The 26,574-nt window shown below is 40.5% G+C and overlaps 1 protein-coding gene across 6 annotated transcripts in view; it reads left to right on the forward strand.

The window, feature by feature from the left end:
• Window positions 1–26,574, forward strand: part of BICD1 (BICD cargo adaptor 1) — a 271,113-nt gene that overhangs the window by 92,164 nt on the left and 152,375 nt on the right. For all 6 annotated transcript variants that reach the window (XR_004176036.1, XM_003906183.5, XM_031650417.1 and 3 more), the window contains exon 2: window positions 13,999–14,211. Coding sequence is in view for 5 of the 6 variants with exons in the window: in XM_003906183.5 (XP_003906232.1) it covers window positions 13,999–14,211 (213 nt within the window). In the remaining variant the exon portion in view is untranslated. The remainder of the gene's footprint in view (window positions 1–13,998; window positions 14,212–26,574) is intronic.

Raw genomic sequence — 26,574 nt, forward strand, 5'->3', positions numbered from 1 at the left:
GAAGCTGATGTGAACCACCAGAAATAACACTGATCATATATAATACTTATGGGACAGTGGTTGCCCACCATTTTTGAACCCAAGATTTCCTGACATTTATCACTGTGCCAACAAAAAGAAAAACTAGGAACCTCGGGAGGACTTAGGCAGAGGAAGCATGGACAGCTGCCAGCCTGGGCAGATGGCGTCTGTTTGGTTGAGCCAGGTTCAACAGGAAAGAAGATCAGGTCCTAGTTTGAGACCCAAAACCTGGTGAGTAAGAACAAGTGTTCAGGACTTCAGGGGGCCCAGTAGGCAATTGTGGGAAAAAATCTGGAGGTCCTGAACTTGCCCAAATTATAGGGGTAGGTGAGAAAAGGTAATCCAAGGGGTAATTTTTTTTTCTACTTTTTGGTATTACCTATATTTTCTTTAACAATTATATATATTACTTAAAGGAAAAAATTCTAGGTTTTATATATGTATTTGCTTCTTTTATACAAAGTAACATTGTTTTCATTTATAGATTGCCATTAGGATACCTTAGTAATGATGTCAGTTATGATGCAGATATTTCAAAGTTTATTGTTTATTTATTTATTTTTTTAGAGGCAGGGTCTTACTCTGTTGCCCAGACTGGAGTATAGTGGTGTGATCTTGGCTCACTGCAGCCTCGACCTTCCAGGCTCAAGCAGTCCTCCCATCTCAGCCTCCCAAGTAGCTGGAACAACAGGTGTGCACCACCATGCCTGGCTAATTTTTCTATTTTTTGTAGAGATGGGGTCTCGCCATGTTGCCCATGCTGGTCTTGAACTCCTGGGCTCAAGAGATCTGCCCACCTCAGCCTCCCCAAATGCTGGGATTACAGGCATGAGCCACTGCACCCTGCCCAAAGTTAGAATAACTTAATGAGTAAGGTTTAGATGATGTCAGATACCCCTTTTGTCTCAGGGGAACTGGCTCCTACTTAGATATCTTAGGACCATTAGTGGGACATTATAGGATAGCCTAGAAACAGAAACATTCATGTCAGTGTGATTTATGGCTAAGTTGGCACTCGACATCAGTGGGATAGGAGGGGTAATACATTAAATGGTGCACGGGAAATTGATTATTCATTCAGAAAATAATTGAAATGGATCTGTACTTCATACACAAAAATCAATTTCAGGGAGATTAAGGGACTTAAATTATAAAAGGCAAAACTTTGAAACTTTTGGAAATAGTACAGGAGAATAGCTTTATGACCTTGGAGGAGGGAAGGATTTACAAATAGTGTTAGCTATAAGGCAAAGGTTTGGTCATTGAACCATCTTAAAATCAAGGAAATTACTTCATCAAAAGACATTGCTAAAAGAGTAGGAGAGAAAATCCACACACTGGGAGAAATATGTGCCATACATATGTATGGCAGTCACACCTGACAGCAACAACCGAAGCATACCCTGAGAATGACCCTATGGTCTAAGACGAATGTGTGTTTGGAGTTCCGAGCTGAGGAACCTGGGAGTGGCCAACCCAGAGATTGATTCCTTATCTATGAGGAACATCTGAACCCCCGGCCCATTTTGGATTAAAGGAGGGTTGCCAGGTGAAGGTTGCAGGAGGGGAGCTAAGTAAAAATGCTATATAAACTGCATACTTTTTAGAAACAGTAGTGGTTCTCCCGTCCAGCATGCCACCACTGGGCCGCTGTGTATGTAAGTCCCCTCGAGAAGCCCTAGATCTCATTTGCCGGCTCTGGGTCTCTCCGGCCTCTCGAACCTGGTGCTATCCCTATCAAAGTCAATAGGGGTCTGGCACAATAACATGTAACTAACAAATCATTAAGAAACAGAAACCTGTCTTTTAGAACGTGGAACTTCTCTTCATCAAAAGCACTGTAAAATGAGTTAAGAAGCAACCCATAATACTCGAGGGAGATATTTGCCATACATGTAACTGACAAATTAATAAAGGAAAAAGGTACTCTGGAGAAAAATGAACAAAAGCCTTGAATAGAAACTACACAGAAGTGGAAATGTGAGGTTGGGTGTGGTGGCTCACATCTGTAATCCCAACACTTTGGGAGGCCTAGACAGGTGGATTGCTTGAGCCCAGGAGTTTGAGGCCAGCCTGGGCAACATGGTGAAACCCTATCTCTACAAAAAATACAAAAATTGGCTGGGTGTAGTGGCAGGCATCTGTGTTCCCAGCTACTTGGGAGGCTGAGGTGGGAGGATTGCCTGAGCCTGGGAGGTGGAGGTTGCAGTGAGCTGTGATCATGCCACTGCACTCTAGCCTGGGCAACAGAGAGACCCTGTCTTTAAAAAAAAAAAAAAAAAAAAGTGAAAATGTGAATGGTCAATAAAAATGTGAAACTACTTAACTTTATTAGTAGTCAGGGAAATGCAAATGAGAAGCACCAGGTGATACTGTTTCACACTCTCCAGGGTGGCCAAAATTTTTAAGTCTTAAAAAACAACCATAAGGATGTAGAGTCACAAACAGGAACCCTTAGACACCGCTGGTGGCAGTTGAATTAGTACAGCCACTTTGGAGAACTCTTCAGCCTTGTCAGGAAGAGTTGAAGCTGTGTGTAATCTACAACACTGCCCACATTCCAGAGCAATGCTTCTCAAGCCTGGCATCATATATTAGCCTCCCAAAATGAGCATGTCGGAAATACTTACACCTGGCCCTTACCCCAGACCTGTGATTCCCAAATGGTATGCCAAGATGCCCTGGGGAACCACAGCAAACTCACAGAAGACCATGGGATATCTTAAATGTTCAAGGGGAACACGGTGTTACTTGGCATCTGTTGAACACAATGTGAATTACTAGCTCAAGATAGTTCAGTTCAGTCTCAGTGTTACCCCACACAGCATCCCTTTCTATTATGCAAAGCTGGGTTTTCAGTGGTTGCTGTAACAAAAAGCAGGTATCATGAAAATCAATATGGAAGAGGAAATAAGGGTGGTAGACTCCAATATGATTCCAAAGTTTAAGAAGTTGTGTAGTGCCCAACGAGTGCACACATTCCATTAATAAGCAATTGAGGTTATTTAAGAATGAAATAAAACTTTTTTCTTTGGTATTTTCGTACAGATTTTTCAAACAGCTACTGCATTGTTAGGACAAAAAGACTTGTTGAGGTTTTTGGACCTAACTACTTAAATGAAATTGTTAGGAATTTGTTCTAGGGGTACCTAGAACCCTGAAAAAATTGAGCCACCTAGTAGTGTCCCTTGAACCAAGAATATTTAGGAATCTCTTTGCCAAATTAGTTAACTCAGAATATTTGGAGATGGAATCTCTATGTCTTTGTTTTTAAAAAGCTCCCCAAGTGATTCTAATGGGTTCCTAAGGTTGAGAACCACTGCTTGAGAAACTCTTGCACATGTGGCTTAGGATAATGCTACTCAAATTGTACCTGGGGGCCAGTGCTGGTTTGCAAATTATTTCCTACAGATCTGCAGCAAGATAAGTAGTTTATATGAATCATGCTTTCAGTGAATAATGGTACAGTTTTTGTAATCACTTGTCTTCTGATTAAATTTATTGAAATATAATTTCATGTCAAATTTTATGATGGAAATATTGAGGCTTGTATTTTGTGCTTTTTTCTCATATTTTTCTAATATTTATGATTTTACAGCTTTGTTGATGTATAATTGATCAAATTGCACTCTTTAAATTGTGCAATTTATTATATGTCAATTTTGACATATGTATATACTTGTGAAATCATCAACACAACCAAGATAATGAACATATCCGTCACTCTCTAAAATATTTTCTCGTCCTTTTGTAATCTCTCCCATATGCCCCTCCATATCCCTTCATAATCCTCCACTCCTGTCCCCTCCCCAGTGCAACCACTGATCTGCCTATTGTCACTATAGATTCGTTTGCATTCTCTAGAATTTCATGTAAATGGAATTTTACTGAATGTACTCTTGCTTTTGTCTGGCTTATTTTACTTAGCATAGTATTTTGCAATTCAGCCACGTTGTTGGATATAATAGTTTACTCCTTTTTATTGCTGATTAGTATTCCATTGTATGGATATGTCACAACTTGGTTTTTTATTCACCAATTGATGGATATTTCAGTTGTTTGCATTTTGGCTGCTGTGAAATTTGTGTATAAATCTTTATGTGATGACATGCTTTCTTGAATAAATAAATACCTAAGAGTGGAATGGTTGGATCACATGGTAGGAATATGCATATAGTAATTTATTTTTATTGTATTTCACAAATAAAAAGCATTAGCCCACAATGATTAGAAATAAAACTCTCCCAGGCTGGGAGCGGCAGCTCATGCCTGTAATCCCAGCTACTCAGGAGGCTGAGGTAGGAGAATCACTTGAACCTGGGAGGTGGAGGTTGCAGTGAGCGGAGATCACACCACTGCACTCCAGCCTGGGAGACAGAGCAAGACAACATCTCAAAAAAAAAAAAAAAAAAAAAAAAAAGAAAAGAAAGAAAGAAAACTCTTCCTTCAGCAAATGTATTTTGAAAAGTACTAACCTAAGTGATATGCCGAAGAGTGTTCATAGCTACATTGTTTATAATAGCAAAATACTGGAAACAATCCAATCATCCATTGTCAGGAGAATGGATTATTAATATGAGGTATATATCCAGTAGACTATAACAATGAAAACTACATTAACGTAGCTGCAGTTTATCTGCTACATTAATGTAACTGCTACTACATTAATCAGAATGAATACACGGAATTTAAAGTTGAGTTCCAAAAGCAAATTGCAAAAGAGTGCATATGGAAGGATTTCATCATATGAATTTTACAAACAGTATTTTACTACAATATTAAACAGCATTTTATTTATAGAAACATACATATATGGTTAACTATAAAGAAAATGGTAATACAAAATGCAGGATAGTGTTTCCTTGGGGAGTGGCCAAGGGTACAACGAGAGAGAGAGGACCGAGGAAGGACAGACAGAGGCCTTTGAGGCTAGTGGGTCTTGGTCCCTTTCTTAAACTACAGGAATTAATTTTTAATGTTACATTTTGTGCTTATATTTTGTCATACATTTTTTGTGCATATTCAATATATAACCACAAAATACAAAAAACTCTCTGAACAGTTGAAAAGGGAGTTTATTAAGCAAAGAGAGGTACAAATTACGAACCATCAGGGTTAGAAAAAAATCCAGGCTTTAAATAAATATATATCTAAATAATAGGCTATTGGGTATTATCTTAGAAAAACCTGGGGTATTAACACCAGGTTATCATAGAATATTTAGTTAAGAAGTATAGAAAATATGATATGCTATTTACTTGAATGATACTCAGTAGGCATGTAATGTGATGATTAAATCAGTTAAGAATATGTGATCGATTTAAAAAATAATCTCTTTTAAAATGCATGTCTTTTGTTTTTATGATTATTGAAAAATGGTTTTCAGAATACAAAATAAGAATCAAAAATTGGTAATTAGATATTCTGTGTTTCCCACATGGATGGAATTTATAATTGGATGGAAGTTAGGTTAAAAGCTAGAAAACACTGAGGAAGTTAAGAAAGAATTAAAAATTCCCGTTAAGAGAAAAAAACAAAAACAAAAAACTGCGTCCTTTGCTAATATAAACCGTAAGAGCCTATGCCAAGTTTCTCTGTGTTTGTCCTTGTACATTTTTAATGACTTAATGAGAAAGAAGATACGTCAGGACTCCTTTCCTAGCAGGAGGTTGAGTCTTTCACAAATGAGTAGGGAGCTGCTCTCGTAATGAGGTGAACGGCCACCTGAGTCTTGGATAAGTCCAAGGAAAACCTTTACACCAGAGGAAGCAACAACTTGCCCGTGTTCAATCTGAGACTTTCCAAGGTCGGAAGAGAAGAGGATTGGCATTGATATTTAATAAGCATTTACTGTGTCCGAGGCATTTTGGTACGAATTTTATATCTCTTATCTGATATCCTTGCCTTTTAGGACTAGGCTCTTCTTACCTTTAAGGTAGATGTTATTGTTCTCATTTTACGCATGAGATAACTGAAACATAGAACTTAAAAACCTTGCCAAAGATTTCAGAGGAGGCATTTGCATTAAACCCCAATGGATTTGATTCCAAAGCATGTCGTCTTTCTGCTAATAATAGCCAACAGTCATTGAGTACTTACTATATTTGTACCAAGGTCTGTTCCAAGTGATACATAGATTTTCTCTTTTAAGCCTCATGGCAGTATGAGGAAAGAAGCTATTATTATCCCCATTTTACAGATGACAAAATGGAGTCACAGAATGTTATGTAATTTGCCCAATGTCACACAGTAAGTGGCAGAGTTGGTCCAGCTCAGGAGCCCACACTCTTAACTTCTTTTGGCCTTTTATGAGTACATCTGCCCTTTCAAGGATCAGGCTTGCGTCTGTCAGGGAGACCTAATGTCTCCTATTAACTTTTGAGCCATCTGCAACATGGAAACTGGTTTCTCCTGGCTGGGCACTTCTGGGTCGCCTGGCCTCCTGTGAGCTCCTCTTTTCTAATTGAATCTACTCCCTAAGACTCTTTGCTGCTGGAATATGCAGCAGTAGTTTGAGAGACGCTTCTCAGTCAGTTCTAATATGTTTAGCTGGGTTCTTCCTATTTTTTGTGCTTCATCAGATCCTTTGGGCTCAGTGTTTTCTTTCTTTCTTTCTTTCTTTTTTTTTTTCTTTTTTGAGACAGAATCTCACTTTGTTGCCCAGGCTGCAGTGCAGTGGCACAATCTCGGCTCACTGCAACCTCTGCCTCCTGGGTTCAAGCGATTCTCCTGCCTCAGCCTTCAGAGTAGCTGGGACTACAAGCACCTGCCATCACACCCGGCTAATTTTTGTATTTTTAATAGAGATGGGGTTTCACTATGTTGGCCAGGTGGATCTTAGGTGATCCACCCGCCTCGGCCTACCAAACTGCTGGGATTACAGACGTGAGCCACCGCGCCCAGTCTGGGCTCAGTATTTTTCATGGAATAAGGATGAATCATTAGAAGAGCTTTCATACCTCTTAAACTCTCAAATTCCATGCCTTAATAAGGATTTTTATTAAGACTTCGTTTAAAACAAACAGTAATTAAGCATCATTTTAACCATTTGATGTGATTATAACTCATATGCTTTCTACTCCAAAAATGTTTGAAGTAGAAGAAACCAATACAATGGGATAAGCACAATAAAAATGCAGAACAATGTAGAGAAAACAGAGATAATTACACCAAAACCTTAAGGTATTTTCGTTATTGCTATTGAGCATTTAATGCTGAATTTCCTGTCTGCTGAGGCAACAGAAAGGTAATTGGTCAGATAATTTTTGTTATGTGTTCAAGTAAAGTAAACCAGTTCATTGGGGAGGGAGTACCATGTCAGGCCACTAGGCAACCTTTTTCTTCCTACAAGTTAGATTATGTCTGAATATCCTCTGGAGCACTCAGATCTTAAAATACTTCAGAAGAGACTATAAAGAATGGCCAGTGATTGTCTTTAAAGAGGCACCATAGCAGTGCTATAAGCACTGGGGGAAAGGCCAGGTTCGTTCTTCTCTGGGGGAAAGGCCAGGTTCTAGGTCACTCCCTCACTTTGTTCCAGTCTCTGCCCAAAGGTCACCTCTTCCCTGACTGCCCTTTCTATATGAGGTTCCCACTGAACACACCTGGGTTGCCCTCTATTCCTGTCCAACATAGTAGTCACTAGCCATATATGACAACTAAAATTAATTAAATGACATAAAATAAAAAATTCAGTACTTTGGTCATACCAGCCACATTTCAAAAGCTCAGTAGCCGCGTGTGGCTAATAGTTACCATATTGGACAACACAGATACATCATCACAGAAAGTTCCATTGGGTACTGCTAGCCTATGTTCTTATCTTGCCTCCATTTTCTTCTCAGAACTTTTTCAACACTATGCCACGCCATGCACCTAATGATTTGTTTATGTTCCACTAGAATACATGCTCTGGATCGCAGTTTTTTGTTTTTTGTTTTCCCAGAACATAGCTGAATCCTCCAGTGCCTAAAGCAGTGCCTGTCATAGTACAGTGCTTTGTAAATACTTGCCGAGTGAATGAATAACAAATGAACGAATGAATTTTAGTATTATTTTGCAGTTTCAAATCAAAAGTATTTTGTCTAATGTCATTGGGTGACCTAGTACACGTTCTGCCACAGTTCTTAAGATGAACGAATGAAAATTCTGTGACCAAAGAGAACATTTTAAAGATAAAGTGATATTAGATATACTAGTCAAATTTTTATTTCTTTTATCTTTCATATTATAAAGAATAATGGGTAAGAAATTTCTGTTTATTAGTTAACATATCATCCTGAATATGAACACATAAAATATCAATTTTCTTTGCATTAAGAAGTCATGTAAGTAGAAGGAGAAAACAAAGTACTTATTAAGTAGCTAACTGGACTTACAGTCACATCTAATTTAAAGCAAATTTGCTCCATGCAATGGAATATACTAAAAGTGATGTTGTGCAATTATAGCTACAGGCATGACAAGAAATCATAATACATTCTAAACGTATATAGAAAAATGTCAGTTTACTTCAACTTATTTTAAACAAAAATTACCCTTGAAATGATTGCAGTACCTAAAAGGAATTTGCGATCTGAACAAAATATAACTAGAAGCACGACTACCCTAAAGCTCCTATAAATACAGATTGAAGCTAGTTTTATGATTTCAGCCAAAAATGCAGCTTCAGTAACCTTGAAAAACATTGTTTCCCTTCTATCAGGCCTGGCTTTGTCAGGAGATACTCAGGAGGTGATGGAGGAAGGAGGTACCTGGTGGAGCCAGACAAGTCTGGTAAATCAACTTTAACAAGTAGCCAGATGATAGATATCAGTTGGGTGTCATGCCCAATTCTAGTTGCTGACAGTTAGGAATTAGATTAAAATAGGAGTGTTTCCTCCTTCCCCCTCCCTTTCTTAAAAGCAGCCATTTTCTGAGTAGTGTTCTTAGTTCTCAGTGGATTTTCAAATGCGGATCATGAGGCACCTTGAGCTTGTGCAGGATTGGTGTTATTTTGCTATTTCAAGTAAAAAACATGATGGTTAGTGTCCTTGGATAACCTCATATACTTTCATTGTTTTTCAAATCAGGTCCAGTGAAGGGCCAAGTTCTTCATAAATATCATGGCTAATTTTGGAAACCCATATGTTCAGTTAAGGTTTCTGAACTGGAATAAATATGAATGGAGGATTTATCAACATTTGGATATTTGCAATTTCAATTCTTGATTCTTTTTTGAAAATCTATTCTGGGTCTGTATCTGAAATGTTTATCTCCTTTGGTGCTAGATCCAGAGTACACTTTTTGAAAACTTTAAATCATGGGTGGAATAATAAAGTCACTTGCTCTTAAGACTTTAGGGGTTGTTTTAGCTGGCAAGAGAGCATTGCCTGTGTGCTGCAAAAAATACGAGAGCCACAGAATGGCCAAATTATTGCTTTTACTCTGGCAGAGTGAAGAAAATGGCCTTGTGACAGACATTTCCAGTTTCCTGTACGTAGAAATGGGGAAACAGTTGTGGAAAAAAAAAAAGCCAGCTGGGGTTCTTGACAGTTCATGCTAATTTTAAATTGTACTAATACTTGACTATATAGTGAGGAGTCCTGTGCAGGGTGATGATCTGTTGAAGACTCAGCAGGCCACAGTGGGGAGAGGGAGAGAGGCTATCAGACGCTTCCCCTCCAGAGGCCTTTTAATGGGTACTGAATTCAGAATTGACCTCAGAATCTGATCATTACTGATGCAAGCGCAAAGTCAACATCATCTGCAAAGATAATTTCTCATCTATTCATGAGTACCTGTGCTCATCACCACATCTGGAAATCTGACTACTCAAATAAGAATTTCTGTTGAGAGACTGAACAAGCCAGGCACCAGCAATATTTTACTCTGTATGTACAGATGGACATCGATACTGGAATATTTCTGTCTCATTGATGCTTAGGGACTATCTTTTGATTTTGATCCATGTCAAGATTCTAAGGTAGTTTAACTCAGACATGGGTTTTAAGTGCTTTTTATTTTTGTTTTTGTTTTTTTAAATTTCTGTTTCTGTGAGTGTAATTTAGGGAGGAGTACCAGATTGTTTTTATAAGTTGTTTCTTACATTGATTAACACGTATCTTTTCCGCCTTAAGGTTTATAACAAATATGAAACTAAGTTTCACAGGTTCATTCCAGCCTAATCTTTTTATAGATGATAGCATAGTCCAGAAGCAATATGCTGCGACATTTTATTTTATTTTATTTTATTTTATTTTTGAGACAGAGTCTCGCTGTGTTGCCCAGGCTGGAGTGCAGTGGCATGATCTCGGCTCACTGCAACCTCCATTTCCCAGGTTCAAGTGATTCTCCTGCCTCAGCCACCCAAGTAGCTGGGATTACAGGCATGCACAAACACGCCCAGCTAATTTTTGTATTTTAACAGAGACGGAGTTTTGTGATGTTGGCCAGGCTGGTCTCGAATGCCTGACTTCAAGTGATCTGCCACCTCGGCCTCCCAAAGTGCTAGAATTACAGGCATTAGCCACCGGGTCTAGCCTGCTATGACATTTTAAATTTCAAAATGTAATAAAATCACAAGTTATGCCAGAAAGCCACAGTACTTCTCATTGAATATAGTATCTCCTTGGTGTTCGTGTCCTTCTCTTCTTTCATAACTCTGTGTGCCAGTATTTCACCAAATCTATCAACTCTTTTAAGGCAGAGACTACATTTATTTATTTTTTAACTTTTTGTTTGAAATAACTTTAGACTTAGAAAAAAGTTGCCCCAAAATACTACACTGATTTTCATGTACCCTTGATGCAACTTCCCCAAATGTTACCATCTTACATAACCGTAGTACAGTGAAGGAAACAGAAATTGATGTTGGTACAATAGCATTACTAACTAACCTAAATAACTTATTTCAGTTTGCCGATTGTCCTACTAGTGTCCTTTTTAAAGCCCAGGATCCAGTCCAGAATCCCATACAACACTTAATTGTGATGTCTTGTTAGTTTCATCTAGTCTGGAGGAGTCTTTCTATAATTTTTGCAACTTAACTGCTTTTGAAGAGTCCTGACCAGTAATTTTGTACAACATCCCCAGTTTGAGTTTGTCTGATGTTTTCTTAGGATAAGAATTACCATTGAAGTTACGTTGTGCCCTTCCCAATGGTTTTTTGTTTTTTGTTTTTTTTGAGAAGGAGTCTCCCTCTGTTGCCTTGCTAGAGTGCAGTGGCACAATCTCGGCTCACTGCAACCTCCGTCTCCTGGGTTCAAGTGATTCTCCTGCCTCAGCCTCCTGTATACCTGGGACCACAGGCACACACCACCACACCTGGATAATTTTTGTATTTTTAGTAGAGACAGGGTTTTGCCATGTTGGCCAGGCTGGTCTCGAACTCCTGACCTCAGATGATCTGTCTCCCACCTCTGTCTCCCAAAGAGCAGGATTACAGACGCGAGCCACTGCCCCCGGCCCCCAAAGTATATCAGAGGGTAGATGATGTCAGTATGTCTCATTGCTGTTGATCTAAGTTTTGGTCACTTAGATAAGGTGGTGTCTACCAGGCTTCTCCACTGCAAAGTTACTATTTTTCCCATTAGAATTGATAAGTACCTTGGTGGGAGACGCTTTAAGACTCTGTAAACATCCTGTTTCTCATCATACTTTTGCCCATTAATTTTAGATTCTATTGATGATTCTTACCTGTAACGATTATTAATGTTTGCTAAATGCTGATACATTTTATTTCCATCATTCCTTCTATTTTATTAGAATTCTATTGTAAGGAAGAGCTGTTCTTTCTTCTGCCATTTATTCATTTATTGTGTTAATGTGGAGATATAATTACTATAATTTTTTTCTCAAAATATCTCAGATTTGGCCATTGGAAGCCCCATCAGACAGGCTCTTATCTCCTTTTGACACATCCCCGTCATCTTTTAAATGCATTTTGTAACTCTGGCATCACAAGATGTGTCAGTCCTAGAATCAGTAACTTCTCCAAAGACCCTAGTTCTTTGTACTGGAGATTGGTATTTAGAAACAAAATCTGGGTGCTGGATATGCTCATTGCTACTGGTATATCATTGCTTCTAGGCCCTCTCCTTACAGTGCTAGGAAATAATGTGTCTGTATATACACATACACGAACATGTTTCTCTCTCCCTCTCTCTCCATATCTGTATACCTATGAATATTTATCTACCTATTAAAAACAATAAGTTTATCCACTTACTGATACTTCCACTTACAACTCAATACCACTAGTTTCCTTTTAGATATCTCTTTTTCCTTACTCACGGCTTTTTCTCCAACAATTAGAAACCTGGCATTCATTACCTACAATATATTTACCTATTTGCTCAACCCTAGTATATATGTAAAGAAGTTTCAGAACTGTGATTTCCATAATCCCTATGAGAAACAAGTTTACCAGAAAGACTATATAGTGTTTGGGTACAGTCCTTTTTGTCTAGTCTTAAGGTATATAATAAAAGTACTGATTTCCAAAATTAGGTTAGATATTTTCTTTCTTACCTCTTTCATGGTGGCTGTTGTTTTTCATTTGTAATACAGCTAGGTTCTTTTGTTACTGTTTGTGTTCCATTTTGGGTTCCCTCAATACTGACAGGTTGGTTTTAATTATTATTTATTTGGGGGATGTGAAACATGACTATAGTTCTTAGAGTCTGAACTCTGTGAAAAGGGGCCGGGCACGGTGGCTCACGCCTGTAATCCCAGCACTTTGGGAGACCGAGGCGGTTGGATCACTTGAGGTCAGGAGTTTGAGACCAGCCTGGCCAACATGGTAAAACCCCTTCTCTACTAAAAGGACAAAAATTAGCTGGGCGTGGTGGTGGGCGCCTGTAGTCCCAGCATGGGAGGCTGAAGTAGGAGAATTGCTCGAACCCAGGAGACGGAGGTTGCAGTGAGCCGAGATCACACCACTGCACTCTATCCTGGGTGACAAGCTAGACTCCATCTCAAAAAGAAAGAAGAACTATGTGAAAAGGCATTTCAGAAAAGTGTCATCCCACCTATCCCTTCTGTCACATCTTGCTCTCCCATTCTTCCCACCCCATTCCCACCCACCCCATAAGTAACCCGTTTAGTTTCTACTTTTTTTCTCCTGTATTTCTTTTTGCACAAATAAACAGACACATATGTTTTCTTATACAGAGATGATATTCAGTGTCTTTTTTTGTGGTACTGGGCAATTTAAATGCTGTTTGGTAATTTTAACTTTTTTTTTTTTTTTTTTTTTTTTGAGACGCAGTCTCCGCCTCTGTCGCCCAGGCTGGAGTGCAGTGGCCGGACCTCAGCTCACTGCAAGCTCTGCCTCCCGGCTTTACGCATTCTCCTGCCTCACTCGGAGTAGCTGGGACTACAGGCACCCCACCGCCTAGCTTGTTTTTGTATTTTTTAGTAGAGACGGGTTTCACCTCCTGTGCCAGGGATGGTCTCGGGACTCCTGACCTCGTGGATCCGGGCCTGCCTCGCCCTCCCAAAGTGCTGGGATTACAGGCTTGAGCCACCGCTACCGGCCGGTAATTTTAACTCTTAAGGATACTGTTTATAATTGGACTGTCCTTACTGCCAATATATTAGAAAGCACACTAAATGATTGTTTTCTTTCTTGTAAAATATTTGTGGAATTTTTTAAAAAATGAAGATGACATGAATTTTGATGGGCTTATTAGCACTGAACTATTTCTTGATAAGAGTTGTCGAAAAAAATGAGAACATAAAGCAAGCAACTTTTTTCAAGTTATCTTTAATGCATTACATCTTTTTTCGCAAGGTATTTTAAAATTTTCTTTTTCCTTGTTGAGTGAATTGAATTATTTCAAGCATCAATGAGAGCTGCTAGACTGTTATATTTCGGGGGTCTTGCACAGTAGCTTTTCTTACACATAAAAGCAGAAGAAAACATTTTCCCAAGTCTGAAAAGAGGGCTAGGATGCATTTCATTGTGCACTCTGTTTCTTCCCACATACTCTGCAGGCATTTGGGCAGTCCTTCTCCATCCACCGGAAGGTTGCTGAAGATGGAGAGACTCGGGAGGAAACGCTTCTGCAGGAGTCAGCATCAAAGGAGGCTTATTATCTGGGAAAGATCTTGGAGATGCAGAATGAGCTGAAACAGAGCCGGGCTGTGGTCACTAATGTACAGGCAGAAAATGAAAGGCTCACCGCTGTCGTGCAGGATCTGAAAGAGGTAAACAAACGAATTCCCTATGAGAGATTTGTGAGAGGGAGAAATAAGAAAGTTCTCTCCATAGCAGAGAGGAATAACACTTTTGATTTAATCAGAGGAGCTGTATTAAGCACAAAACAACTAATACTGAGCTAGCAACTTTTCTGTATTTTTTAGTGAAATGATAGCTAGCTTGTTCTGAGATGAGCTTTTCTCTCTTTTATTGTTTATTGATAATTAAGTTTTGTATGTATTGTGGACTTGGGAATTGGCCTTACTATTTCTGCAAAGGTGTTTTCAAAATACAGTGACCTTAGCACTTCCTCCCTGCATTACCTGGTTTAATACAATGTGGAGAAGAACGGTTGGCTGTAATGCTCTGTATCAGCCCCAATTCCAACTGACGGTGGTGTTGGCTCAGGGCACTGCTCACAGGGAATGACAGCCTAGGCGAGTGTCCTGAGAAGTCTTCGAGTCTGGTGATGCAGATCCCCAAACTATTTTTCTGGTTATAGAGAAGGCAGCAAATTACGGCTGGAATGAATTAGGTCAGGGAGTCTCTCTCGGTCTGTGAGTGTTGGGCATCCACCGAACTCACTATTCCTTGTTAGATTTTCCAAGGCAGCATCACCTGCCATATCATTTTCAGACTGGCAGAGTCATCCTTTAGTGGATGATGTTGGAAACAGAGATAGCCAAAAGTAGCTTTATCCATCAAACCCTGTAAGAGCATTTTTGGAAACTATATTCAATCATTCACTCCGTATTTTGATATGAAAACTGTAGAAGAGACGCAGACGTCCTCTAACTCCTACACCAATGCAGTGGTGATTGACAGGTCCACAACCAAATGGGCTCACTAGTTGAGCATTTTAGTGATAGAAATATGTAGGATGAAAATATTCTTCAATATTGTAAACTATAAGAGAAGTAATCCACATTTGAAATAAGTGACATATTGCAAATAGGGTTTCACTTTTATAAGATATAAGTTGTCCGGAATTTATTGGAATTTTCTAGATAATTTACATTTACACATGTTCATATTACAATGAACTAATGAATACTGACAGCAAGGTTTCTGGTTTACTTATCTCATTATCTTTGGATATGCCCAAATATAGCAATATGACTTGTGAAGACAGAGAAAGGATCCAGTCAAGTGGAAGTTAGTGTTGAGTACTGAGAAGAACATGAGACAGTTTTCAGGATACCAGGGCCTCCTCATTTCCCTTCGACGTGAACAACTATTAAAACCCCAGCTACTCTTTGGTTCCTTCTTTCTGAGACAGGGTGTCACTCTGTTGCCCAATCTGGAGTGCAGTGGCACATTCCAGCATCCACTGCAGAAGTGGACAGAGGGTCATGTGGAGCCAAAGCCCACCATTCTGGATTAAGCAAGTCACTAAACATTTGCAGGGAGCAACCTCAGCAGCCATGAGCAGCAGGGTCACGTGCAAGTTGGCAGAGAGGGCGTGGCATAGGCAACATGAGGACCATGTGCACATGCATGTAGGTGGTTTATGGAGAAGAATGTGACCAATGAGTAGAGCAGTCTTGATGGCTAGTTGGGTGGATCCTCTGAAAGCTGCAATCCCCGTTGTGTAGCAGCTGCAGCTGAGCCAAGAACAGCCAAGGTTGAGGATGGGGCAGGGAATCCACAGATGCTTTTCTGGGTGAGTCAAGGTGGTGATGATTGATGGAGCATCCTCACTTACCCAGCCGCGCTTGAGGGCAGTTCCAATGAGTAGATTTATGATGAGTGGCAGAAGTTAATTAAGCATGAAGTTACAAGTTAGGAATGAATGGAGGCAGCAAAAGAAAAACAAATTGAAGAGCCTTTCATTCAGATCAGTTCTCAAACTTGAAGGAACATCTGAATCACCTGGAGAACTCATCAGCCCATGAACATGGGGCCCTCTCCCAGAGATTCTGATTCAGTAGATCGAGGTAGGACCCAATAATTTGCATCTCTAACAAGTTCCCAGGTGATGTGGGGGCTGCTGCTCTGGAAACCACATTTTAAGAACCACTAATTTAGATTTTTTGGCCTGTCAAAGTTGAGGAAGGCTCACAATTGGGACATTGCTATGAGCACCATGATCTCCTGAAGAAATCAATTGGTTGTGACCCTTCAATTTTTATGCATTTTCGATAGTAGATTTGCAGTAAGAGAATAACTTGTTATATCCACATTTAGGTATTTTTGATCTAAAACAGCTTGAGGCACTTTAGCCTATGAATGTGTTTCTTCAGATTTGTCAGGTAACTAAAAGAAAATAAAAAGTCTCGTGTTTCATGTGTGCCAACAATGTATTTGTTAATGTTCTTTCCGATGGGGTGAGAGCTGGTAATATTACTATAACCCTGAGTTTTTGTTTTTGTTTTTAATCCAGCAGATACATTTTATTTCGCTGTACCTAAAAGAATTATTATTAACATTTAGAGCTAACATAAAAGGAGAATAGGAATAAATTCTATTTTTTGGTGTATTGATACAGACTTTTAATGGTTGGTATTAAGTTGAAATCTCAGATTTGATTTCCTTGTAAGCTCAGTTTTATTTTTTGTACTATATGCATTAACTGATGTACAGCGATTGGAAGAGAGATCATGTAACTTAGAACAGTTATGACATAATGGACCATGAGAAATGTGCAAGGATAACCAACCCAAAATATAGTAAATGATCAGTTTGATAGAAGCTGTGTATTTAATAACTTAATTAATGGGATCATTTTTCTTTACTAAAGGGACTCATTTCCTGTTTCAGTAGTATTGTTGTCCTGGCAAAGGTGTGTGTGCATGCATATGTGTTGGATGCAGTGTGAAAGATTTACCTGTGTGTGTGTGTGTTTGTGTGTGATTACAATGTCAAATTCTCTTCCATAAATAGTAGTTACAGGATAGTATGGTGAAAAATGGAAAAATTACTGAATTAGGTTTTAGAAAATCAGTATTCTAGTCAGCTCTGCTGAAAGTTTTAGTATTAAATTCATGATGTTTGTAAAATTTATATTAAGATTATATTGATATAGAGTGAATACGTAATAAACATAAGCAATTATCATTAATAATGTTCTGCATCCTCCAAAAATATCATTGACAATATAACTCATTATGTAGATCTATATTCTTAGGGTAAGAGACATGAGATAAATATCTCTTTGAATTTATCACCTCAAAAATTCTTTCTATCATGATATGAATCAGGCAGTAGAATTACACATTTTTATTTCTGCCTTGACTGTTAAGAAGCTCTGGGGCTATGCTTAAGTATAAAACACTAACCTAGGTTTTTTTTAAAATCTATTTCTCACTTTTAAACATTTTTATTAGCCTTATTGTACATATGAATTTAGTGGTAAACTGCTTTAAATAATTTTACAGGCCGGGCGTGGTGGCTTATGCCTGTAATCCCAGCACTTTGGGAGGCCAAGGTGGGTAGATCACAAGGTCGTGAGCTCAAGATCAGCCTGGCCAAGGTGGTGAAACCCCATTTCTACTAAAAATTTAGCCAGGCGTGGTGGTGGGTGCCTGTCCCCAACTACTCAGGAGGCTGAGGCAGAGAATTGCTCGAACCCGGGAGGCAGAGATTGCATTGAACCGTGATTGTGCCACTGCACTCCAGCCTGGCGACACAGCGAGACTCTGTCTCAAAAATAATAACAACGATAATAATTTTATAAAATCCAGGGAGTATAAAGAAAAACTGGTCACCCAAATTGGAGAACCAAATTAATAGTTAAACTTAACCTAATTAGGAGTTAATCCTACAGGGCCAATCATAGACAGAGTGAAGAAATCTCTGAGTTCTCTTGACACAGCATTATTTTGGTAAGAGCATAAAGAAAGCAGATTGCTATAGGGTGTAAACAGATATTTAGTAAGTAAGTTTGAATTTCATTTTTTCTATCTTCAACCTGTGGGTATAATATACTAGAAGGTAGCCTAAAATTTGGGTAATATTTACTTTTATACTTATTTGTACTAAACTAAACTAAAATCCACATTTTAATGAAACCATAATGAAACCATAAAATAGGTTAATGAAACTTAATACAACTTAATGCTCCCAATTACCAGTTAATATCTCAAATACAAGATATGTTAGAATTGGCCGGGCGCGGTGGCTCAAGCCTGTAACCCCAGCACTTTGGAAGGCCGAGACGGGCGGATCACGAGGTCAGGAGATTGAGACCATCCTGGCTAACACGGTGAAACCCCGTCTCTACTAAAAAATACAAAAAACGAGCTGAGCGAGGTGGCGGGTGCCTGTAGTCCCAGCTACTCGGGAGGCTGAGGCAGGAGAATGGCGTAAACCCAGGAGGCAGAGCTTGCAGTGAGCTGAGATCTGGCCACTGCGCTCCAGCCTGGGCGACAGAGCGAGACTCCGTCTCAGAAAAAAAAAAAGATATGTTAGAATTAACTGCAATATTTACAAAGTATACAAAGCAGTTATGCAGTATTCCTAACCAGAATTGGCATATATGTGATAAAAAGATGTCACATAAGATAGGTGCCTTCAGGTGGAATGCAGAAGATTGGAGTTATCAAATGAATTATTGACCTTAGTAGAGATTAAACCTATAATTTAAAGTGAAAATAACAACATTTATTGAGTGCCAGACAGTGTTCTAAATACCTTACATGCCTTAACTGCTGAATCTTTCTAACAACCCTACTGAGGCAATTCCTTTTATATTCTACCCCTATTTTACTGATGGGGCACATGGATCAAAGAGAGGTCAGATCACTTGTCCAGAGCACATGGGTACCAAGTGACAGGCCATGATCTGAACTCAGGAACACTGGCTCTGATGTGCCATTCTTTGCCATGTCACCGTAGCTGCCAAGAGCACAGGTTTCCCTCTTCCGAACCCTGCCTCAAGCTAATGAAATTTCTAGAAAAGTATATGAAGTTTTAATACGATAGCTGCTATGGTCTGAATGTGCCCCTTTCAAATTCATGCACTGAAACTTAATCATCAATGTGATAATATTAAGAGGTCAGGCACTTAGTTGGTGAATGAGATTAGCGACTTTATATAAGGGCTGGAGGGAACTAGCTAGGCCTTTTGGCCCTTTTGTCCTTTCCAGCGTATGAGGACACAGCATTCATCCTCTCTGGAAGGCACAGCAACAAAGTGCCATCTTGGACAGAGAGAGCAGCCCTCACCAGACACTGAACCTGCCAGCACCTTAATCTTAGATCTTCAGCCTGCAGAACTATGATCAATAAATTTGTGTGTTTTTAAAAATTCTTCTTCTACAAGGTTTCTTCTATAAGGTTATTTTGTCTGTGTTGAAAATCTATTTTTTAGTTTAGTTTACCTTTATCAATGATCTTAGCTAGATCTGCTGGATCACTTACTGCATCAGTTAATGACATCAGCACTTGCTACTTCACCTTGCGCTTTATGTTATGGAGATGGCTTCTTTCCTTCAACCTCATAAACTAACCTCTGCTAGTATCAAACTTTTCTTTTGCAGCATGTTCACCTCTCTCAGCCTTCGTAGAATTGAAGAGAGGCATCCGGGTGCGGTGGCTCATGCCTGTAATCCCAGCCCTTTGGGAGGCTGAGGCGGGTAGATCATCTGAGGTCAAGAGTTTGAGGCCAGGCTGGCCAACATGACGAAACCCTGTCTCTACATTTTTAGTAAAATTAGCTGGGTGTGGTGGTACACGCCTGTAATCCCAGCTAGAGTCAGGAGAATCGCTTGAACCCAACAGTCAGCGGTTGCAGTGAACCGAGATCACACCACTGCACTCCAGCCTGAGTTACAGGAAGAGACTTTGTCTCAAAAAAAAAAAAAAGAATTAACGAGAGCCCTTGCTCTGGATTAGGCTTTGGCTGGTTTGATCTTCTATCCAGACTTTTCTTCATGTCAGAAATGAGGCTGTTTCGCTTTCTTATCATTCATGTGTCAATGGAGTAGCACTTTTAATTTTCTTCAAGAACTTTTCCTTTGCATTCACAATTTAGCTAACTTAGCTAACTTAACATGGCTAATTTGGCATATGCTTCATCATTTCTTCCTTTCCTTGAAAGTATGATTCTTTCACTTGGACACTTTGAGGCCACTGTGGGGTTATTAATTGGCCTAATTTCAATATTGTCTTATGTTAGGGAACAGGAAGGCCCAAGGAGAAAGAGATGGGGAATGGCCGGTCAGGGGGGCAGTCAGAACACACATGTTTATGGGTTAAGTTTGCTGTCTTATATGGATGTGGTTCATGTCAATATAACAGAGAAAATAATAATGAAAAAGCTTGAAACATTGCAAGAATTACCAAAATGTGCCACAGACACACAAAGTGAGCACAGGCTGTTGGAAAACTGGAGCCAATAGACATGCTCAATGCAGAGTTGTCACAAACCTTCAATTTGAAAAAAAAGAAAGAAAACCTTGCCAAGCTCGATAAAACTAATCACAATAATATAAGATGTGCCTGTATTTGATACATAGGAGATTTGGTAATAGTGTGGAATTAGAAATCAGGAACTCTGGGCTGGGCGTGGTGGCTCACGCCTGTAATCCCAGCACTTTGGGAGACCGAGGCAGGCGGATCATGAGGTCAAGAGATCGAGACCATTCTGGCCAACATGGGGAAACCCCGTCTCTCCTGAAAATACAAAAATTAGCTGGGCGTGGTAGCGTGTGCATGTAGTCCCAGCTACTCAGGAGACTGAGGCAGGAGAATTGCTTGAACCCAGGAGGCGGAGGTTGCAGTGAGCTGAGATTGTACCACTGTACTCCAGCCTGGCGACAAAGCGAGACTCTGTCTGAAAACAAAAACAAAAACAAACAAACAAAAAAACCCCAGAAATCAGGAACTCTGAGTTCAGGTCCTAGCTCAGCCATTTTACCGGTTGTGTGATTAAACTTCTCATTTCCTGTATAAACATTATCATACTAACACCTCTCCTACACCTCATGATTTTTATGCAGATAAAATGAGATGTTTTCCATGAAAGTGTCTTATAAGAAATAGAGGACTTTGTAAATGATATTTACTGTTTCAAAGTTTGGTTGTCAAACTTATTCACACATAGGAAAACAGAAGCTCTATTTGATTGGAGCAGCATAAGAGGCCTCAGCACCATCTGACAGTAGCAAGAAGTCATGGCTGACATCCTGACACCAAAAGAGGAAATGGAACACACATTTACAAAGAGGAGAGCCATCTAGGTATCTTCCTATCACTATAAACACCCTTTCATATCTGGCTAGTCCATGAAAAAATCCTTGCATTATTACCTAGTACAGCACTGGATGTTCTTGCCGATGACCTGAATCATAGGGAAAAGATTGAATTATTTAATGTATCCGGTAAAAACCAAAGTATTTCTTACAGTCTTTGATGGTCATTGGGAGCTGTGGTTACACATAGCTGAGTGAAGCTGACATTTCTGTGAAGGCATGGCTTGGCTCTAGCTGGAAAGTTTTCTGTTTCCTGGCCTGCCCCTGTCTCTCTCCTCCTCTCCATACTTGGTGGGAATGGACCTCGTACCTCTCTGGAATGATGCAGTGCACCAAACAGTGGAGAACTTTCGTTGTTTTTAACTGATTTACGTAACTGATTATAATATCATAGCTAACATTTATGGAGCTCACCATATGCCAGGTATGAAGCTTAGCACTTTACTACATTCATTATTGCATTTAATTCTCTCAACAAACTTGCAGCGCGTATGCGATTCCACAGGAGAGAGCTATATTTCTTTTGGTTGAAAAGTTCTTTCTAACACTTGCTGAGCTACAGTAAACAAATACGTCTATTAATGCCATTGGGAATTTGAAAGCAAAGTCTTAACAAAATATAGACAATTCATTTTTTAATAGTTGTGATTTGATTATGCTTTTGGGGAAAATCAGATAACAAAATGGGTTTGTTTGTAAGGATTAGTTTGCAATTTAGGCTCATAGAATTTTTGTGTGTGTGTATACAGTTCTATCAATTTTATTTTATTTTATTGAGATAGAGTCTTGCTCTGTCCCTCAGGCTGGAGTATAGTAGTGCAATCTTGGCTCACTGCAACATCCACCTCCCAGATTCAAGCGATTCTCCTGCCTCAGGCTCCTGAGTAGCTAGGATTACAGGTGTGCACCACCACACTTGGCTAAATTTTGTGTTTTTAGTAGAGATGGGGTTTCACTATGTTGGCCAGGCTGGTCTCGAACTCCTGACCTCAAGTGATCCACTCACCTCAGCCTCCTAAAGTGTTGGGGTTACAAGTGTGCGTCACTGCACCTGGCCAGTTCCATGAATTTTAACTCGTAAATAGATTCATATAGCCACAACCACTATCAGGAGGCAGACCAGTTTCACCACTTCAGAAACCTGTCTTGGTCAGTGCTACTCTTTGTAGTCAAAGCCACTCCTACCTCAGCCTCTGATAACCAGTGATCTATTCTCTATCACTACAGGTTTTTTTTTTTCTTTTTCTTTTCAGGAATGTCATGTAAGTGGAATAAAACAGTATGTAACCTTTTGAGATTGGTTCCTTTCTCTCAGCATAATGCCTTTGAGATTCATGTAAGTTGTTACATGTGTCAATAGTTTGTTCCTTTTTATTGCTGAGTATTATTCCACTTTATAGATATATTGTGGTTGCATTAATCAGTTCACCTACTGAAGAACAGTTGAGTAGTTTTTAGATTTTGGTGATTACGACTAGAGCTTCTATAAGCATTCACGTACACTTATGTTTTTGTGAAGTTTTCATTTTTCTAGAGTAAATACTTAGGAGAGTGGGAATGCTAGGTCATATGGTAAGTGTATGGTTAAGTTTTCCAGAGCAGCCGTACCATTTTGCTTTCCCACTACCAATGTGTAAAAGTTCCTGTTGCCCCTATTCTTTCCAACCCTTGGTATTGACAGATTTTTTTGTTGTTTTTGTTTTGTTTTGTTTTTGGTTTTGTTTATTTTTGCTTTTTTGAGATGGAGTTTTGCTCTTGTTGCCCAGACTGGAGTGCAATGGCGTGATCTCAGCTCACTGCAACCTCTGCCTCCGGGGTTCAAGTGATTTTCCTGCCTCAGCCTCCCAAGTAGCTGGGATTACAGGCACCCACCACCACACCTGGCTAATTTTTAAATATTTTTATAGAGATGGGATTTCACTGTGTTGACCAGGCTGGTCTCAAACTCCTGGCCTCAGGTGATCCACCCACCTCGGCCTCCCAAAATGCTGCGATTACAGGCGTGAGCCACCATGTCCGGCCCAGCCTTGACAGTATTTTTACAATTTTAGCAACTCTAATAGGTGTGTAGTGATACCTCATTATGGTTTTAATTTGCATTTCACTATTGACTAAGAATATTGAACATTTTTTGTGTGCTTGTTTGCCTTCCATGTATTCTCTTTGATATATTGTCTTTTCAAGATTTTTGCCCATTTTTAATTGGGTGTTTCTTTTCCTAGGTAAGTTTTTTGGTTTTGTTTTGTTTTGTTTGTTTGCTTTGAGACGGAGTCTCGCTCTGTTGCCCATGTTGGAATGCAGTGGCGCGATCTCGGCTCACCGTAGCCTCCACCTCCTGGGTTCAAGCGATTCTCCTGCCTCAGCCTCCTAAGCAGCTGGGACTACAGGCACATGCCACCATGCCTGGCTGATTTTTGTATTTTTAGTAGTGACAGGGTTTCACCATGTTGGTCAGCTGGTCTCAAACTCCTGACCTCAGGTGATCCACCTGTCTCGGCCTCCCAAAGTGCTGGGATTACAGGCGTGAGCCACTGCACCTGACCTATTTTTAAATTTTATATTAATATATTAACTGGATTTTTGTCAAATAATTAGAGAATTCTCTTTAAATAACCATCTTCTCACTTCACACTTGGTCTGGGAAAAAATGAGAGCAAATTTCCGTGCATCCAGGGAGCATATCACCAGCCAGGCATGAAGCTTAAAGGGAGAGTGCAGGCTGAGTGGCCAGCAGGCCATGGGCATCCCACAGGGCCAGGCCAGGCCCCAGGCCTCAGCGACCCTTCTCCCAGCCCACCTAGTGGCCCTCAAATTCCATGATGGGACAGACATGCATTCTCCTGTCCCAGCTGAGAAGACTCTTCTAGACGGAAGGGAGAGGAGAAAAGGCAGAGGAAAGAAATCCCAGAAGCACTAGCAGGGGAGTACAGGGGCTTCCTCCCCAGATGTGGTGGCCTTGCTCCTGACACCACCCAACCCCTGGAACTCTTCAAGGACGGGGAAGGCCAGTGTGCCTGGGGCTGGAGCCTGGCTGGGAAGGGAATGTGGGCTCACAGTTTCTGGATGGTGGCCTTCCACAGCTTGGCACAGACCAGGGGAAGGCATGTGAGGAGGGCCTGGGGAGGTCCTGGGGGAAGATACACAGCTCAGGAGGTTGAGTGTAAAGTGGCTGCCAGACCAAGGGAGCTGGATGGACTGTGAAGGAGGAGGTGGCTGGAGAACCTCCTCCATGTGAAGCTACTAGAGCAAAAATAGAACAAGGGGGACACCTGTGCCCCAGAAAAGAGCCCTAAAGATGGTAACAGGGAGCATGGCTGAGCAGCACCCTGGATTCTGAATTAGTGTGGGAAGCTGGGGGGCACCTCTCCAGAGGCCAGGGGCCTCTCTCTTCCTTCATCACCAGTTGCTGGTAACTTTACAGTCAGACTTGGAGGAGGAACAAGGCCCTCCGTCGCCTCCCCTCGCCTCTGATGCTGCCCCAAGGGGAGGGGTAGGAGCAGGCAAAGAGGCTGGGAAACGGAGGTGGGAGGGAGTCTACTGCGTCTTCTTATTTTCAGAGGAGGGAGCTGTAATAGTGTAGTGGCAGAGGCTGGTTCCTCAGTATGTAGGTGTTGTGTGGGTTGCCCAGCACTGACAGCTGCTTCTGCAGCTCTGACTTTAGCTGCCAGAGCAGAGGGGCCAGGGCCAATGGGGCCGCTGACCAGAGGTTCCATGAGCCCAGATAGGGCAGTGACAGGGAATGCAGGCATCCCATCGCTCCATCCACCATGGGAAGTCCTGGATAGAACTCAGATGGGGACTGTGGATTGGGGCAGCCAGAAGGGCAAAGGTATGTTCCATTGGTGATTGGCAGAGGAAAGACATAGGCTCTGTTGGGTATGTAAGAGTACCCATAGGGTCTGTTGGGGGCCTCACCCCTGGAGGCTTGAAATGCCACCTGTAGCATTCATTGTCCAAACTGCTATAAGGTTAACTTGTATGAAGCCCAGCCTTCCCAGCCATCTCCTGCTTCACCCTTCACTGTTCTTTTGAAGTAGTTTGCAGCAAAAAGGCTAGTTGATGTCACAGTCCTTCATCAGGTGGAAAGGCATCTCGAAGGCCATCATGGAGTTCTTCTTCTTGGACAGAAAGATGAGCGGTAAGGTGTAAGGTAGACGATGGCTTTCTTGGTCCCTTTGAAGGACTCTGGCAAATTGTTCATGTCATTGAACATAAGTTCCACATGGACATAGGACATTAGGATGCTCTTGGTGTTCTTGATCACTCTGCCACCCTTTGAGTGATTCTCATTGAGTGCCGTGGTCTCTTGGAAAGGGGTCCTAAGACTTTTAATGCAGGGCCTTGAGTTCAATTTTGCATAAAGGAGTCGGTTTAGATTGAGGTTCCTTTTTATGGCATATAAATGTCCAATTGTCCATTTGTTGAAAAGACTACTCTTTCTCTGTTGACTTACCTTTGCACTTTTGTCAAAATTTATTGGCCATGTTTGTGTAGGTCTATTTCTGGAGTCTGCATTCTGCTCTATTGTTCTGTGTGTCTATCCTTTCACCAATACACACTGTCATGAAGTCAGAGAGGTAACAGGAAGCCAGATCGTGTAAGGCCTTGTAGACCATTGAAAGGATTTAGGCTTTTATCTTAAGTGAAATGAGAAGATATAGGAAGGTGTTGAGCAAAGGAGTAACCTGACTTTATTGAGGCAAGGATAGGAATGTGAGGTTACTGCAGTCATCCAGATATGCAAAAATGGTGGTTTGGACCAGGATGATGGGCAGAAGTGGTGAAAAGTACTCATATTCTGAATAATTTTTGAGAGTGGCCCCAATGGGATTTTCTAATGGGTTGAATGTAGAGAATGAGAGATAGGTATGAGAAAAGAACTCTAGTCTGAGTAAACCCTCAGACTTGACCAACGTGAAAAATGGAGTTATCAACTGAGATGGGAAAACCTTCCAATGAAGCACATTTAAGGAAGGAAGGTCAGAAGTTCAGTTTTGAACATGTTAAGTTTTAAATTTCTATTAGAGGTCCACCTGTGGATGTTGAGTGAATAGTGGGTAATAAGGGCCAAGACTTTGGGAGAAAGGTCTGGGAATTGAGGTATACATTTTGGATCCTGGCCAGGCGCCTGGGATCACGCCTGTAATTCCAGCACTTTGGGAGGTCGAGGTGGGCAGA

Source organism: Papio anubis, chromosome 9 (assembly GCF_008728515.1).
Source record: "Papio anubis isolate 15944 chromosome 9, Panubis1.0, whole genome shotgun sequence".
Taxonomy (NCBI): Eukaryota; Metazoa; Chordata; class Mammalia; order Primates; family Cercopithecidae; genus Papio; species Papio anubis.